This window comes from Oncorhynchus clarkii, chromosome 5 (assembly GCF_045791955.1).
Source record: "Oncorhynchus clarkii lewisi isolate Uvic-CL-2024 chromosome 5, UVic_Ocla_1.0, whole genome shotgun sequence".
In the NCBI taxonomy this organism is placed as follows: domain Eukaryota; kingdom Metazoa; phylum Chordata; class Actinopteri; order Salmoniformes; family Salmonidae; genus Oncorhynchus; species Oncorhynchus clarkii.
Window position 1 is genome coordinate 59,061,579 of NC_092151.1, and position 18,933 is coordinate 59,080,511.

The 18,933-nt window shown below is 44.8% G+C and overlaps 1 protein-coding gene across 2 annotated transcripts; it reads left to right on the forward strand.

Moving 5' to 3' along the window:
- Positions 1 to 454: 454 nt before the first annotated feature.
- Positions 455 to 18,704, forward strand: LOC139409104 (calcium homeostasis endoplasmic reticulum protein-like). 2 transcript variants are annotated; one of them, XM_071153804.1, is made up of 18 exons: positions 455 to 604; positions 6,082 to 6,255; positions 6,519 to 6,557; positions 7,254 to 7,417; positions 7,672 to 7,809; positions 8,034 to 8,185; positions 8,372 to 8,483; positions 10,543 to 10,632; positions 10,866 to 11,061; positions 11,341 to 11,501; positions 13,244 to 13,700; positions 13,916 to 14,166; positions 14,289 to 14,422; positions 14,510 to 14,596; positions 16,458 to 16,595; positions 16,803 to 16,952; positions 17,181 to 17,461; positions 17,595 to 18,704. In XM_071153804.1, exons 1-18 carry the CDS (start codon positions 580 to 582, stop codon positions 17,630 to 17,632), a joined length of 2,787 nt encoding a protein of 928 aa, XP_071009905.1. In that variant the 5' UTR covers positions 455 to 579; the 3' UTR covers positions 17,633 to 18,704. The 2 variants fall into 2 exon arrangements, with proteins under 2 accessions (XP_071009905.1, XP_071009906.1); XM_071153805.1 differs by lacking the exon at positions 6,519 to 6,557.
- The last annotated feature ends 229 nt before the right edge of the window (positions 18,705 to 18,933 follow it).

Consider the following 18,933-nt stretch of genomic DNA (forward strand, 5'->3'; position numbering starts at 1 on the left):
GTTTGGACCATGATAGGTCCTTAGTGATGTGGACACCGAGGAACTTGAAGCTCTTGACCCACTCCACTTCAGTCCCGTCAATGTGAAATGGTGGCGTGCTCGACCCTCTGTTTCCTGTAGTCCACAATAAGCTACTTTGTCTTGCTGACGTTGAGGGAGAGGTTGTGTCCTGGCACCACACTGCTAGGTCTCTGACCTCCTCCCTATAGGCAATCTCATTATCATTAGGCTATGCAAGAAATGGTTAATTGTAAATAGGAGTCATCATATTTTGGGAGGGTGAAAAGTAGTGAATCATCATACCTAGTTTTAATGACGCTGAGGTTGGACTTACCTGTGTACTCTTTCAGTCCTCCCAGTGCTTGTTAAGACACTGGGGGACGCTGTAGCATGGTAGCTGCTTTACTCTGGACAGTGGCGCCCTAAAGTCCGCGAAGTACTTCCGGTACCAGAGTATCTAACATTTTGTAATGCTGCTGTATTTTTTAACCACACAGCTAGGTAGAATTTTCACAAATTAAATCCCTTCGTGGGTCTTTGAGGTTTTTCGGTCTCGCTGTTACTTGATTGAAGACAAACATGGATATTCCTACAGCTCCTGAGGGTTTGTATCTTTCATTTTGATTAGCTATTAATGCTAACGTTACCTTGCTAAATTAGTTAGCATGCAAAAGCCAGCTAGGCATATGATTGCCGTGACTGATTTAGAATAGTTTTTTTTGTAGCTAGCTTCTTTTATTAACTAATTAATCATTTTAAAATTAGCTCCCTAACCTTCATGGACAGTGTTTTTTTTAAACTACATAGCTAGCTGGCGTCGATAGTATAGTCGCGCATGCGTCGATTTTGCCTGGAGAATCCGACATTGAATTGCATATAATACCGCGTTCAAACCAACTGGGAACTCGGAAACATACGTGGTCAAATCAGGACGTCAGTGATTTTCAGGTCGGAGTTTCCAGTTGTTTTGAATGCGGCATTATTGCATTGGATTCAACGTTGTGCATGAATTAGCGTTTGTATCAGGAAATGTTCCTCTTACGAGATCTACAAGCCAGAATGTTGAATATAATAAAACATGTGGGCTCCCGAGTGGCGCAGCAGTCTAAGGCACTGCATCTCAGTGCTAGAGGCGTCACTGGTTCGATTCCCGACTGTATCACAACCGGCCGTGGTTGGGAGTACCATAGGGCAGAGCACAATTGGCCCAGCGTCATCCGGGTTTGGCCAGGTGTGCCTTTATTGTAAATAATAATAGTTCTTAACACTTTATTCTTTTTATTAACTTATTCAGGGCAGCCAAATTGAGACCAGGTTCTCATTCCCAATGGTGCCTTGTGTACAAACGTTTTCTCAAACTGGGTGAAAAATTAACATTACAAATAAAACAAGAAAATGATATAAAACTACAGTTTCAACAAATAAACCACTACAATCAATCGAAGCACCTGCAATCCTCAATTGCTTAATTCAACACCAGAGTCTTAAACTCCCTAGCGGCACCAGGGAATCAAGATGCAAGGAATGTTGTAGGTTATTACAACAATGGGCGGCACTAAAAACGAAAGGAAGATTTACCTAAATTCGTCGAGACCAGAGTGACCAATCCTGTGAGTAGGTTTGGTAGCTCATTCTGTTCTACGTTAGCAACGAAGTTTGATAGGTTGGGAGCTTGTGTAGTAGAGCTTTGTAAACAAAACGGGAATAATGAAGTGATCTATTGGACTTTAATGAGGACCAGCCAACCTTGTGATACATGATGCAGTGATGAGTATTAAAACATTCACCTGTGATAAAGCGAAGTGCGGCTTCCAAAGGTTTAAGAGTACTTGCTGCTGCAATCTGGTCAAAAGTGTCACCATATTCAAGAACTGGCAGGAAAGTTGGCTGTACAATCTGCTTCCTGCTATTTAGGGAGAGGCAAGATCTATTTCTAAAAAATAATCCCACTTTATATCATAGCTTTTTAACAAGCTCATCCAACAAGCTCACCCATACATACATACAGTGCCTTGCGAAAGTATTCGGCCCCCTTGAACTTTGCGACCTTTTGCCACATTTCAGGCTTCAAACATAAAGATATAAAACTGTATTTTTTTGTGAAGAATCAACAACGAGTGGGACACAATCATGAAGTGGAATGACATTTAGTGGATATTTAAAACTTTTTTAACAAATCAAAAACTGAAAAATTGGGCGTGCAAAATTATTCAGCCCCTTTACTTTCAGTGCAGCAAACTCTCCAGAAGTTCAGTGAGGATCTCTGAATGATCCAATGTTGACCTAAATGACTAATGATGATAAATACAATCCACCTGTGTGTAATCAAGTCTCCGTATAAATGCACCTGCACTGTAATAGTCTCAGAGGTCCGTTAAAAGCGCAGAGAGCATCATGAAGAACAAGGAACACACCAGGCAGGTCCGAGATACTGTTGTGAAGAAGTTTAAAGCCGGATTTGGATACAAAAAGATTTCCCAAGCTTTAAACATCCCAAGGAGCACTGTGCAAGCGATAATATTGAAATGGAAGGAGTATCAGACCACTGCAAATCTACCAAGACCTGGCCGTCCCTCTAAACTTTCAGCTCATACAAGGAGAAGACTGATCAGAGATGCAGCCAAGAGGCCCATGATCACTCTGGATGAACTGCAGAGATCTACAGCTGAGGTGGGAGACTCTGTCCATAGGACAACAATCAGTCGTATATTGCACAAATCTGGCCTTTATGGAAGAGTGGCAAGAAGAAAGCCATTTCTTAAAGATATCCATAAAAAGTGTCGTTTAAAGTTTGCCACAAGCCACCTGGGAGACACACCAAACATGTGGAAGAAGGTGCTCTGGTCAGATGAAACCAAAATTGAACTTTTTGGCAACAATGCAAAACGTTATGTTTGGCGTAAAAGCAACACAGCTCATCACACTGAACACACCATCCCCACTGTCAAACATGGTGGTGGCAGCATCATGGTTTGGGACTGCTTTTCTTCAGCAGGGACAGGGAAGATGGTTAAAATTGATGGGAAAATGGATGGAGCCAAATACAGGACCATTCTGGAAGAAAACCTGATGGAGTCTGCAAAAGACCTGAGACTGGGACGGAGATTTGTCTTCCAACAAGACAATGATCCAAAACATAAAGCAAAATCTACAATGGAATGGTTCAAAAATAAACATATCCAGGTGTTAGAATGGCCAAGTCAAAGTCCAGACCTGAATCCAATCGAGAATCTGTGGAAAGAACTGAAAACTGCTGTTCACAAATGCTCTCCATCCAACCTCACTGAGCTCGAGCTGTTTTGCAAGGAGGAATGGGAAAAAAATTCAGTCTCTCGATGTGCAAAACTGATAGAGACATACCCCAAGCGACTTACAGCTGTAATCGCAGCAAAAAGTGGCGCTACAAAGTATTAACTTAAGGGGGCTGAATAATTTTGCACGCCCAATTTTTCAGTTTTTGATTTGTTAAAAAAGTTTGAAATATCCAATAAATGTCGTTCCACTTCATGATTGTGTCCCACTTGTTGTTGATTCTTCACAAAAAAATACAGGTTTATATCTTTATGTTTGAAGCCTGAAATGTGGCAAAAGGTTGCAAAGTTCAAGGGGGCCGAATACTTTCGCAAGGCACTGTACATACATGCATGCATACATACAGAAGAGTCAACAGATCATTCTCAAACCACTTGCGAGATGCAGGCTTATTTCAGTCAACCTTTACTGATTGTCTGGGCGGCTGGTCCTTTTGCGTGTAGTAATCTGAGACGATATATCCACAGGAAAGTATAAATACATCAACTTTTCAAAGCGCTTGTAGTGCGTTCAGATCCCCATCACCTGAAACGTGTGCAGAACCATGTAAACTCGAGCTCGGCAAGTATGTATGCATGTATGCAATGTATGTATGCAAGTATGCATGTATTTTAATCTTGTGCACATGCCTCAGGTGATCTACCAGAACGGTCTACCCGTGCTTTGAAAAGTTTATGTAATTATACTTTACTCTAGATATACTGATGGGAGTCTATTAAGCTGGCCCTGTTATGCATAGTTTGCACCGAATGAAGCAATTTTTTATTTAACTAGGCAAGTCAGTTAAGAACAAATTCTTATTTACGATGACGGCCTACCCCGGCCAAACCCTAACCCGGACGATGCTGGGCCAATTGTGCGACACCCTATGGGACTCCCAATCATGGCCGGTTGTGATACAGCCTGTAATCGAACCAGGGTCTGTAGTGACGCCTCTAGCACTGAGATGCAGTGCCTTAAGACCGACGGGTGCCACTCAGGAGCCCTGAAATTCATTACTAATTATTGACCTTAATTCATCCACCAAGTACAAGGGTGGAGTGGAAACTCGGCCATTTGTGGAATGAGTTCGACATGTGGGGTAGAGGAGTTTAATATATAAACAAATCACAACGCAATGGTGAGGTGAACAGTGTGATGGAATATTTTAAATAAAGGGTTCATTAATCATCGGCTTCCAAATAAACAAATTCAAAGATTTTTTTTATGCATCTAAAAAAAAACGTTCATCAATGATCGCGTTTTCAAATCATTGACGTGTCCACTTCTTGAGCTTCGAATCCATAAACTAAAGGGTCCATCTGAACATATCCACCTGTGCTCAGTGTGTGGTGTGTGCCGTTGTTACCATCTAACCATGCAGATTGACCCCATTCCATACACACACCTTTCAAACAGGATGTACAAAATCTTGTGCTTAGCATCAAAACAGTGCAGGGCCCTAACAAACAGTAAAGGCTCCTTTCCTCTCCCCATTCCCCCTTCCTAACCCTAACCCCCCCCCCCCTCCCTAACCCTAACCCCCCCCCCAGGTGTGCATTCACATCACTGAAAGGAAGGACCAATTTAATCTACAAAGTGACAGGAGAACAGAGCAGGGGAAAGGAAGGACATACAAACAGAATACAACAAACCTCTCTTTCAGACACACGCATCGACATGCACTCAAACAGTATCAAAGAACAAGAGGGCCGAACCATAGGTACTGTCTGCTTTGTTGCTGTTTGGTGATGAGGGAGAAAGAAGCGGAGAAAGTGTGTGGGGGGGTGACAGTACCTCGGTTTAGGGAGGGGATCCTGCGGGTGATTAAATTCATTTCCTGAACCGGGCTGCCTCCCGTGCATGAGTCATCTGGCCCACTAAAGTGATTTGGGTTGGCACGCGGAGTAGGATTCAGTGTTTTCACATGCAAAAGTGATTGCTTTTGATAAAAACACTTTATATGCCTTGCCAATGCAAACCAGTTATATTTTTTTGTTGACGTCAACAACCGAGCAGTGCAGATTTTTGTTTGATTTGAGCAAGGCGCTCCGGCCTCACCGGCTTCGCCCGGTCATGTGACGGGCCGGGCCGTAGGCTTATAGGGTCCCATAGGAAACAATGACCAACACTTTGGTTCCTACCCTGTCACAATAACTCCACCCTGACATTTTCATTCATTGTCATGCCAAACATTGTATTCAAAGTACCCAATATTATATTCCAATTATTTAATTAGACTAGTTTACCCAAGTGTTTTGATCTAAATCGCAAGTCAAAATGCCCTTTTATTGTCCCCACCACATTACCTGTGTAATGGTCATGCTGTTTAATCATCATCTTGATATGCCACACCTGTCGGATGGATTATCTTGGCAAAAGATAAATGCTCACTAACAGGAATGTAAACACATTTGTGCACAACATTTTTGAAAAATAAGCTTTTTGTGCATATGGAACAATTCTGGGATATTTTATTTCAGCTCATGAAACATGGGACCAGCGTTTTTATATTTTCGTTCAGTGTAGTAAAATACGGTATACCGCCCAGCCCTAGCGTCGATGTTGTCCCTCATGTACGATTACTTTTCTGCCCACCTTTACACAGTTACCTTGCACAGTACGTAAAGAGGGGTGCCCCAGGTTTCAGGGTCTCATAATAACCTGATCAAGATTGCTTTGCTTTAAATGATGTGCCGAGTTAGCTAACTTAACAATAATAAAACCCCTAAATGGATGTCATGCTGTCAGAAATCATGTGACTCACCAAAAACGTTTCTCTCTCCACAGATCAAGAGCTGAAAAATGTCATTGACAAACTGGCCCAGTTTGTGGCTCGAAATGGCCCCGAGTTTGAGAAGATGACAATGGAGAAACAGAAGGACAATCCCAAGTTCTCTTTTCTGTTTGGTGGGGACTTCTTCACCTATTACCGGTGCAAGCTTGCTATGGAACACCACCAGCGTATGTAGTTCATATAGCTATCAATTCAACTTGTCTTGTCTTAGATTCCAATGCCAACAGTCTTTTTTTTATCCCATTTTGCAGCAGGTTTGGAACACAACCACCACGTGCAGATATTGTAGCCTAACTTGTGAATCTGCTCACAATTTTTTAGTCATTGCAGGAAGAAGACCAGACCTGAATTTATTTCTATATAATAGATAGGCTATATCTGTGGCTGTTTGTATGCCACTGTATTGTAATGTGTGCTTCTCCCCACGTAGATCCTACTACCCACGAGTGTGAGGAGTATAAATTGGAAGGTATTTACTGGGATGATAGAAGTCCCAACTTGCACATTTTACTCGACATTCATCTGGTGTTTTTGCATCACCGGTGCTTGAAGGCTTTGTTTTTGTATTGTTTATCATGTTTGTATTTTTCAATCATGATCATTTTAAAATGGAGGATACCCCGACTACTGGTGTTGATCGTATTCCTTCTATTTTCGTTATTGTCTAAAACATTCTCGTTTTAGATTTTTTTCAACCACAGTTCAAGTTTGGACTTTGCAAGGCCTAAGTATGTCAGTTTGCTAAGAGTTTTTGATTTTCTTGATGCTTGTTGATATCAGATGCAGATTTCTGTTTTTGTTTGTTGCGTGTGATTCTATGCTGCTGCAAAGTTTGACTTAAAAATCCACATGCTCTCCTGTTACAAAATTAGGTTTCAGAGATACTGCAAAATGCTTCATGGTTTTTCAATCTCAATTCCTTTGAAGTATAAAGCAATTGAGTACAAATGAAGATGAGGACATTCCTTTCATGAAGCTAGTTGCATGTAAAATGCCCTTGTTTTAGTACTAGCTTTTCTTTTGAGGAATTTTATTTCATTGTTATTTTTTAGGCCACCTTGTCAAGTACCTGTGCAAATGACAAAAAGCATCGAGAGTACAATAAATGTTTTCTTTATCGTGCTTTTTATCCTTTAATCACTGACATTTTGGCCTTATTTTGCAGATCTTTATAATCCACCCGGTAAGGAAGTCCCAGATGTCCCTCCACCAATCACGATCCTGGCTCCGCCCCCCATTGCCCCTGCCACGCCCTCTCTGGATGAACTCATCCAGCAGAGCCAATGGAATCTGCAGCAGCAAGAACAGCACCTGCTCACTCTCAGACAGGTACGGGTCACTGTACCCCAGGGTCAGTCAGTCTTGATTAGTTGAGTCAGATATGTTAGTGCTGGGCTGGTGCAAAAACCTGCACACACTGGCCCTCCAATGTCACAGACTGACCAGCGCTACCATATCCTATATTCTCTGGTCATAAATGTGCGAGACAGAATACACAAAGTTTCCAAGCAAATACATTTTACAGCTGCTGTTTATTTCCCTAGATGTCCAGACTGAAATGGTTGTCATTTGTTTGATTCCAGGAGCAAGTGACGGCAGCCATAGCTCTGGCCATGGAGCAGCAGACCCAGAAACTGCTAGCGGAGACTCAGCAGGACATCTCTGAATTTGACAACCTGCTGCAGCCCATCATTGACACCTGCACTAAAGACGCCATCTCGGTACGTTCATGAATTTGTCATGACGACATGAACAATAGATGAACTGGAGAATGCTCTGGTATATTTAGTCAGTTGTATGTTTCTCTCCGGTTCCTTCTGTAGAAAGGTTTGTGGTCATACACACATCTTCATAAACAGGGCTAATAAAGAACACTAGTATAGAACAACAAGGCCCGCACAGTGTTAAAGCTCCCAATCCGAAACTGATCTTTGTTTCCTCCCAGGCTGGTAAGAACTGGATGTTCAACAACGCCAAGGGCCCGCTGCACTGTGAGCTGATGTGCTCACACCTCCGGAACCGCATCACAGCCGACGCAGCCCACTTCGAACTCCGCCTTCACCTCATCTATCTCACCAATGATGTCCTCCATCACTGGTAGAACCATGATGAAAATGAGGCTTTGTTTTTACTCTCAGAATGCCACACATACACAGACTGCGCTTCTTTGTATTTTAAACTCCTCATACAAAACTAACTTGCTTGCGCTCGATAATGGAAGTAATTATGTCATGCATTGTATTCGTGGTTAGTTAAGTGAACCTTGTCTTGTTGTCCTACCAGTCAGAGGAAGCAGCAGAGGGACCTGCTGGCAGCGCTGCAGAAGGTGGTGGTGCCCATCTACTGCACCAGCTTCCTGGCTGTAGAGGAGGACAAGCAGCAGAAGGTTACGCGGGTAAGTGGACTGCCTGTTCAATGGAGACATTGTTCCATATAAACTCAGCAAAATAAAGAAATGTCCCTTTTTCAGGACCCTGTCTTTCAAAGATAATTCGTAAAAATCCAAATAACTTCACAGCTCTTCATTGTAAAGGGTTTAAACACTGTTTCCCATGCTTGTTCAATGAACTATAAACAATTAATGATCATGCACCTGTGGATCGGTCGTTAAGACAATAACAGCTTACAGACGGTAGGCAATTAAGGTCACAGTTATGAAAACTTAGGACACTAAAGAGGCCTTTCTACTGACTATGAAAAACACAGAAAGAAAGATGCTCAGGGTCCCTGCTCATCTGCGTGAACGTGCTTTAGGCATGCTGCAAGGAGGCATGAGGACTGTAGATATGGCCAGGGCAATAAATTGCAATGTCCGTACTGTGAGATGCCTAAGACAGCGCTACAGGGAGACAGGACGGACAGCCGATTATCCTCGCAGTGGCAGACCACGTGTAATAACACCTGCACAGGATCGGTACATCCGAACATCACACCTGCGGGACAGGTACAGGATGGCAACAACTGCCTGAGTTACACCAGGAACGCACCAGGAACTCCATCAGAGCTCAGACTGTCCGCAATAGGCTGAGAGAGGCTGGACTGTTGTTGGCCTGTTGTAAGGCAGGTCCTCACCAGACATCACTGGCAACAACATCGCCTATGGGCACAAACCTACCATTGCTGGACCAGACAGGACTGGCAAAAAGTGCTCTTCACTGACGAGTTGCGGTTTTGTCTCACCAGGGGTGACGGTCGGATTCGCGTTTATCGTCGAAGGAATGAGCGTTACACCGAGGCCTGTACTCTGGAGTGGGATCGATTTGGAGGTGGAGAGTCCGTCATGGTCTGGGGCGGTGTGTCACAGCATCATCGGACTGAGCTTGTTGTCATTGCAGGCAATCTCAACGCTGTGCGTTACAGGGAAGACATCCTCCTCCCTCATGTGGGACCCTTCCTGCAGGCTCATCCTGACATGACCCTCCAGCATGACAATGCCATCAGCCATACTGCTCATTCTGTGTGTGATTTCCTGCAAGACAGGAATGTCAGTGTTCTGCCATGGCCAGCGACGAGCCCGGATCTCAATCCCATTGACCTTTTGGATCGGAGGGTGAGGGCTAGGGCCGTTCCCCCCGGAAATGTCCGGGAACTTGCAGGTGCCTTGGTGGAAGAGTGGGGTAACTTATTATTTTATTTTACCCCCTTTTTCTCCCCAATTTCGTGGTATCCAATTGTTAGTAGTTACCGTCTTGTTTCATCGCTAGAACTCCCGTACGGGCTCGGGAGAGACGTAGGTCAATAGTCATGCGTCCTCCGAAACACAACCCAACCAAGCCGCACTGCTTCTTAACACAGCGTGCATCCAACCCGGAAGCCAGCCGCACCAATGTGTCGGAGGAAACACCGTACACCTAGCGACCTGGTCAGTGTGCACTGCGCCTGGCCCGCCACAGGAATCGCTAGTGTGCGATGAGACAAGGATATCCCTACCGGCCAAACCCTCCCTAACCCGGATGACGCTGGGCCAATTGTGCGTCGCCCCATGCACCTCCCAGTCGCGGCCGGCCACGACAGAGCCTGGGCTCGAACCGAGAGTCTCTGGTGGCACAGCTAGCACTGCGATGCAGTGCCTTAGACTACTGCTCCACCCGGGAGGCCTGTGGGGTAACTTCTTACAGCAAGAAATGGCAAATCTGGTGCAGTCCATGAGGAGGAGATGCACTGCAGTACTTAATGCAGCTGGTGGCCACACCAGATACTGACTGTTACTTTTGATTTTGACCTCCCCTTTGTTCACGGACACATTATTCCATTTCTGTTAGTCAAATGTCTGTGGAACTTGTTCAGTTTGTCTCAGTTGTTGAATCCTGTGTTCATACAAATATTTACACATGTTAAAAGTTTGCTGAAAATAAACACAGTTGACAGTGAGAGACCGTTTCTTTTTTTTTTTGCTGAGTTTAGATGTTGCCTGTGGTCTGAATGACACCCTCTGTTTCTCGTTTTTCTCACAGCTCCTGCAGCTCTGGGAAAAGAATGGCTACTTCGACGAGGTGACGATCCAGCAATTACAGAGTCCAGCTGTGGGCCTGGGCCAGTATCAGGTGAGGACTGAGGCTAGTTGCCTAGTATAGTGAAATACTGCAAGTCGGCTGACCATTAAAAGGATTGGACTTTGAGGTTAACCACATATACACGTCCTACCCCATAACCCTAGTTCCATCAAAATAGAATAACGTTTATTTTTTTGAAATTGAATTGATTTACTCCGGCTAGGCCAGTCATCACTCGAGTGTTCTCTGTATAACACTAGCGGTGGCCCTGCCCTCTCTCCCAGGCCTCTCTGATCACAGAGTACGCTGCGGTGGTGCAGCCCGTTCAGCTGGCCTTCCAGCAGCAGATCCAGACCCTGAAGACGCAGCACGAGGAGTTTGTGGCCAACCTGACGGTGCAGCAGACTGCAGCTGCCGCAGCAGCAGTGAGCCAGCTAGCTGCAGCAGAGCCCGACGTTAAGGCAGTCACCACTCAGCCTGGTGAGGGGAGAGAGAAACATACTCGAGCACACACCCGCATAAACACTTTTGTTTGCATGTTGATGAGGCTGTTGGTCTGTCAGCAAAACATCACTGTAGCGATGCAGGTGACTGGTTTGATTGGACTTCTTAATCTGTCTCTCTTGCATACAGACCCACAAACACACACACACACACACTAAGCAATTCATGTTATTAAGTTTACATGTTGATTATATATCTTTAGCCATATTTACCCTTTAACCAATTATCCTTCTCTCTGTCTTGTGGCGTCGACAGGAGAGGTGAAGGCATCCATGTCTGGCCCTCCTGGTGATTATGACGGAGCCCCGCCCAGATCAGACCCCGGTGCTAACAACACTGGCCACTCTGATAACTCCTCCTCCAAACCCTGGTTCGACCCACAACACATGCCTGGAGGCTGGAACCCCAATCAGCCTGTAAGCTTGTCCTACTGTGTTGTTTATATGCACTGTGTCACTCTTCCCTTTTTATAATGTACAACTCTCAAACTGATATAAGGAATAGTCTGTTGATATACAGTGCTAGTCAAAAGTTTGGACACCTACTCATTCCAGGGTTTTTCTTTATTTTGACTATTTCCTACATTGTAGAATAATTGTAAAGACATAAAAACTATGAAATAACACATGGAATTAAACAAATCAAAATGTATTTTATATTTGAGATTGTTCAAAGTAGCCACCCTTTGCCTTGATGACAGCTTAGCACACTCTTGGCATTCTCTCATCCAGCTTCATGAGGTAGTCACCTGAAATGCATTTCAAGTAACAGGTGTGCCTTGTTAAAAGTACTTTGGTGGAATTTCTTTCCGTAATGCGTTTGAGCCAATCAGTTGTGTTGTGACATGGTAAGGTGGTATACAGAAGATAGCCCTATTTGCTAAAAGATCATTTCCATATTATGGCAAGAACCGCTCAAATAAACAGAGAGAAACAACTGTCTATAATTACTTTAAGACATGGAGGTCAGTCAATATGGAGATTTTCAAGAACTTAAAAAGTTTCTTCAAGTGCATTCGCAAGAACCATCAAGCGCTATGATGACACTGGCTCTCATGAAGACCGCCACAGGAAAGGAAGACCCAGAGTTACCTCTGCTGCAGAGGATAAGTTCATTAGTGTTAACTGCACCTCAGATTGCAGCCCAGATAAATGCTTCAGAGTTGAAGTAACAGACGCATCTCAACAACTGTTCAGAGAAGACTGCGTGAATCAGGCCTTCATGGTCAAATTGCTGCAACAACAAAAAAAACACCAATAAGAAGAAGAGACTTGCTTGGGCCAAGAAACACGAGCAATGGACAATAGACCGGTAGAAATCTGTATTTTGGTCTGATGAGTCCAAATTTGAGATTTTTGGTGAACGGATTATCTCTGCATGTGTGGTTCCCACTGTGAAGCATGGAAGAGGTGGTGTAATGGTATTGGGGGTGTTTTACTAGTGACACTGTCTGTGATTCATTTAGAATTCAAGGCACACTTAACCAGCATGGCTACCACAGCATTCTGCAGCGATACGCCATCCCATCTGGTTTGTGCTTAGTGGGACTACATTTGTTTGTCAACAGGACAATGACCCAACACACCTCCAGACTGTGTTAGGGGTATTTTACCAAGGAGGGTGATGGAGTGCTGCATCCGATGACCTGGCCTCCACAATTCCCCAACCTCAACCCAATTGAGATGGTTTGGGATGAGTTGGACCCGCAGAGTGAATTGAAATCAGCCAACAAGTGCTCAGCATATGTGGCAACTGTTTGAAGACTGTTGGAAAAGCATTCCAGGTGAAGCTGGTTGAGAGAATGCCAAGAGTGTGCAAAGCTGTCATCAAGGCAAAGGGTGGCTACTTTAAAGAATCTAAAATATATTTTGATTTGTTTAACAACTTTTTGGTTACTACATGATTCCATGTGTTATTTCATCGTTTTGTGGTCTTCACTATAATTCTACAATGTAGCATCGTTAGGTGTCCAAACTTTTTACTGGTATTGTATTTACAGGTTTACTGTTTTCATAGTTGAACAGATAGGAACTACAGTCAATCTATCGAATCAGTCCTATGCAAACAAACTGAGTTGATGGATGAGTGAGTGGTGAAGGTACGGTAACATGGAAGATGAGTGTCCGCTTAAACACCCGTTATTTTTGTCCCCTCTCAGCCTCCGTTTGACCCTACCCAGGCGCCCCCGCCTTGCCCACCCTGGAACAGCCACGAAGGCATGTGGAACGAACAGAGGGGGGACCCCAGCTGGAGCGGAGGCCCTCCGAGGGGGGAGGGCGGTCCCTGGAGCGGAGGGGGAGGACAGAACGAGCCCCCTCCCAACTGGAGCGGTCAGTACGACCAGCCCCCCTGGAGCAACCAGGGACCCGACCAGCCCCCCTGGGGCCAGAGAGAGCCCCCATTCCCCCGCATGCAGAGGCCTCCCCACTTCAGAGGGCCCTTCCCGCCCCACCAGCAAGGGCCCCCTCCCTTCAACCAGCCGCCCCCGCCTCCCCACAACTTCGGCCGGTTTCCTCCACGCTTCATGCAGGATGACTTCCCACCCAGACACCACTTTGAGAGGCCACCCTACCCTCCACACCGCTTTGACTACCCACAGGGAGACTTTCCCGGAGGTAAGAATCCAGGACAGGTTCCACCATGGGAGCTCATTATTCACTGTTTAACTTTTCTATGACTATTGTATAAGCACCCTTCTGGCTGATTTTCCTGACCACCATCCATAGTGACAGTACACATATTGATTTACATGATCATTTGGGACTGACCGTTCTATCTAAAACATGTCATTTAACTGAGTCGCTCCCCTTGCCCCTGCGTGTTGACCAAGACATGGGCCCCCCGCCCCACCACCACCCCAGCCAGAGGATCCCTCCTCCGGGCATGGGGGGAGGAGAGCACCCTCCCTGGGGGGGTAACCAGCACCCTGACTTCGGCCCCCCGCCCCACGGCTTCAACGGACATTCCCCCCATATGAGGCAGCGGCTGTCCCCGGCTCACGTCAACCAGGACGACCCCAGCCTGGTCCCCAACGTCCCTTACTTCGACCTGCCCGCCGGACTCATGGCCCCTCTAGTCAAAGTGAGTAGCACGGTATGAAGATGTCTATTGCTTTTCAAGGCTACATTTTCCACATCTCACTATGTATTTCTCGGGCCCCGGTGATTTAAACGGTTGTTTTCCACCTGTTTTATATGCGTAAGCTTGAAGACCATGAATACAAAGCCTTGGATCCCAAAGACATCCGCCTTCCTCCCCCCATGCCCCCTAGTGATCGCCTGCTCGCTGCTGTGGAGGCCTTCTACAGCCCTCCATCCCATGATAGACCCAGGAACAGGTAAAACACAAACATTTTCGCTTCATGTGCTTGAGTGATCAATGCAATGTGTTGGCTCTATTGATTGCAATGTCTTTTGTCGGTCAGTGAGGGCTGGGAACAGAACGGCCTGTATGAGTTCTTCAGAGCCAAGATGAGAGCCAGGAGGAAAAAGGGCCAGGAGAAACACAACAGGTGAGACCGGCTGCCTGCTAACCAGCCTTATGTCTCGCACGCACACACACACACACATTTCATAGACTTACATTGCCTTGCGAAAGTATTCGGCCCCCTTGAACTTTGCGACCTTTTGCCACATTTCAGGCTTCAAACATAAAGATATAAAACTGTATTTTTTTGTGAAGAATCAACAACAAGTGGGACACAATCATGAAGTGGAACGATATTTATTGGATATTTCAAACTTTTTTAACAAATCAAAAACTGAAAAATTGGGCGTGCAAAATTATTCAGCCCCTTTACTTTCAGTGCAGCAAACTCTCTCCAGAAGTTCAGTGAGGATCTCTGAATGATCCAATGTTGACCTAAATGACTAATGATGATAAATACAATCCACCTGTGTGTAATCAAGTCTCTGTATAAATGCACCTGCACTGTGATAGTCTCAGAGGTCCGTTAAAAGCGCAGAGAGCATCATGAAGAACAAGGAACACACCAGGCAGGTCCGAGATACTGTTGTGAAGAAGTTTAAAGCCGGATTTGGATACAAAAAGATTTCCCAAGCTTTAAACAGGAGCACTGTGCAAGCAATAATATTGAAATGGAAGGAGTATCAGACCACTGCAAATCTAGACCTGGCCGCCCCTCTAAACTTTCAGCTCATACAAGGAGAAGACTGATCAGAGATGCAGCCAAGAGGCCCATGATCACTCTGGATGAACTGCAGAGATCTACAGCTGAGGTGGGAGACTCTGTCCATAGGACAACAATCAGTTGTATATTGCACAAATCTGGCCTTTATGGAAGAGTGGGAAGAAGAAAGCCATTTCTTAAAGATATCCATAAAAAGTGTTTAAAGTTTGCCACAAGCCACCTGGGAGACACACCAAACATGTGGAAGAAGGTGCTCTGGTCAGATGAAACCAAAATTGAACTTTTTGGCAACAATGCAAAATGTTATGTTTGGCGTAAAAGCAACACAGCTCATCACCCTGAACACACCATCCCCACTGTCAAACATGGTGGTGGCAGCATCATGGTTTGGGCCTGCTTTTCTTCAGCAGGGACAGGGAAGATGGTTAGAATTGATGGGAAGATGGATGGAGCCAAATACAGGACCATTCTGGAAGAAAACCTGATGGAGTCTGCAAAAGACCTGAGACTGGGACGGAGATTTGTCTTCCAACAAGACAATGATCCAAAACATAAAGCAAAATCTACAATGGAATGGTTCAAAAATAAACATATCCAGGTGTTAGAATGGCCAAGTCAAAGTCCAGACCTGAATCCAATCGAGAATCTGTGGAAAGAACTGAAAACTGCAATTCACAAATGCTCTCCATCCAACCTCACTGAGCTCAAGCTGTTTTGCAAGGAGGAATGGGAAAAAATGTCAGTCTCTCGATGTGCAAAACTGATAGAGACATACCCCAAGCGACTTACAGCTGTAATCGCAGCAAAAGGTGGCGCTACAAAGTATTAACTTAAGGGGGCTGAATAATTTTGCACGCCCAATTTTTCAGTTTTTGATTTGTTAAAAAAGTTTGAAATATCCAATAAATGTCGTTCCACTTCATGATTGTGTCTCACTTGTTGTTGATTCTTCACAAAAAAAATACAGTTTTATATCTTTATGTTTGAAGCCTGAAATGTGGCAAAAGGTCGCCAAGTTCAAGGGGGCCGAATACTTTCGCAAGGCACTGTATCTGTAGTACAAGGAGACTTTAGGTACCACTAAACCTAAAATAAATGTGCCTTTGAAATCCACAGGCAAAATACAAATGCTTTGTTAGTCTGGCTCTCTGTTTCCCATCTGTAAGTACTATATGAGAGATGAGTGCTCTAACGAAGTGTGTGTTCTCTCTGTCTCTCCCAGTGCCCACGGGGGTAGTCGTTCACACAGCCGTTCTCGTAGTCGGGGCCGCTCCTCATCTCGTTCCAGCTCCAGCTCCTCCAAGTCCTCCCGCTCCTCCTCGCGGTCCCGCTCTCGCTCCTACTCCAGGTCACGCTCCAGGTACACGCAGAGGGGTTTCTTCCTGATTTAACAGGAATTGCAGATTTCGTAAGGAAATACTATCAGATACGCCTGTACGATACAGTGGAGATGTATTGGTAGACCGTTTTCCTCATTTGGTTGGCGGTTAGTTGGTGTTAAGTAACACTGTGGAGTGAACGTCGTCAAGTTTTGACGGATCATGTTGTTTAACTTTCCCCTCCACAGGAGCAGGAGCCGATCCAGGTCGTCCCGCAGTCGCTCTCGTTCCAGGTCTCGCTCCAGATCTCGCTCTCCTGACAAGAGACGGCTAGAGAAGCCCGGACATGCCTCTGCCCCCGCCCCCGCCTCCCAGAAGTCCCGTAGCCCCTCCCCTCCGTAAGTCCCTCTCATCTCGGTGTGCAATGTATACTGCTCTTAACACATCATATCGCCTCTGGCATAATGCTTACAAATCGGTGCATATCATAGGAATAGGGGCTTGGGGAGGGTCGGGACCGTAACTATGCCATTGACATAATGGAGACAGTCATTCTCACATTGAACATTTAAAGCAGAGCATTGAAGGCTGTAGATTACTGAATGTATTGGTTGTGATCTCCACAGCACTAATTCTGGGCTTGGAGCAGCCCCTTCTATCCTGCCTCCAGACAGCAGGCTGGGAGAGGAGAACAAGGGCCATCAACTGCTCATGAAAATGGGCTGGAGTGGTTCAGGGGGGCTTGGCGCGAAGGAGCAGGGCATCCAGGACCCCATCAAGGGGGGAGAACTCCGGGACAAGTGGGACCAGTATAAAGGAGTGGGGGTGTCACTGGACGACCCTTATGAGAACTACCGCAGGAACAAGAGTTACAATTTTGTAGCTCGCATGAAAGCCAGGGAGGAAGGTAGGAATTTATCAAGTGATCTCTGTAGGTCTTTTTGAAAATATTGCAATGAAATTCTGACATTGTGGACAGGTGTATTTGTAGGTGATATGACAAACAAAAATGTATAATAACCAATGTGTGTTTATTTCAGTGAATCGGGAACCACAGGAGCCCCCTCCCGCTGAATGACGTGCATCGTAAAGCAAGCAACCCCTACCCAGAACACACCTCTTCATAATTAGTTGTTTGTACAGAATAATGGTTTTAACCGTATGTTTCCCTCTATCCGTTTGCAAAATACCAGAAAGTTGGGGTCCTTTTTAGTTTTAATGTTGCTTTTCTTGTGGAACTTGTTCATGTATTCTTCTCATGTTCCAGGATCAAGTCATCAAGACTTGGAGATGGACAGAAATAGTATTGTGTTGCTCTTTTGAAACAAAAAGAAAATCCCACAAAACATAGGAGTGCACATGGAATCAATGGGATGTCAGCTATAATTGTGAATCAGTTTACCCTTTACTAACCACATGACCTGGCTACCTAAACTCCTTGCTCCGCCCACGGTCGTTAGTTTCTTCTCTGCTATGAAGTATGTAGCTGAACGATAGAGCAGCGGAAGAATGAAGTTTAAGTCGTCAGGCAACTAACCACATACTGTAGAGAAATAAAGCATTTTAAATACTTGTTTTGACATTCTGTTTGGATAAATGCACTCACAATTAGTTAACCTCAACCTAGATTAAAAGAAATGTAAAAAGAATTGTCTGAGAAATTTCATAAAACCAATAAATTAAACCAAATTTCAAATGTCTACATATCCTCATTGATCTGTATAAAATTCGGAACAAGGTCGGATCATGACGTCATTGATCTTCAGGTCGTAGCTCTAGAAAGAGGCCGAATTTACTATTCCGAGTTAGATGACCTTTCAAAACGTATTTTCCCAGTCGGAGCTCGTTTATTCCCGACTTCCCAGCTGTCTTGAACTCACTGAAGTCGCAGTGCCGAGTTAAGTTGTTTTGAGCGCGGCACAAATCATGCTTCAGTGACAGCATGGCCAATGTTTAGAATTTTTAACTTGGAAAAGAGCCCCTTAATCACAGATTTGGGACACCTCTCACTGATTCCTTCCAAACCAGTCATTGTTGAATTTGCAATTTCCAACTTGTTGTGTAATGTTTATGTCCAATTGCCGATGAGCACCGATGTTTTATCTTTAACTTTTCTTCATATGACAAGGATTAAAAATGATTTGCCAGTAGATTGTTGACTTGATTCATGATGATGACTGCTGGCCCAGATTACTAAAGTTTGTTGACATGATCAGTCCAATCAAAGCTACTGTACATATAACGTGATATGTCATTTTATCTGTAGCCAATGACCTTAAGCCTTTGTGGATGGGCTCTTCTAATGTAACTATGGCAGCACCCAAAGGGCTAGAATTTTCGGGGTCTAGCCTTAGACTTGGGGGTGACATAGCGTCCCTA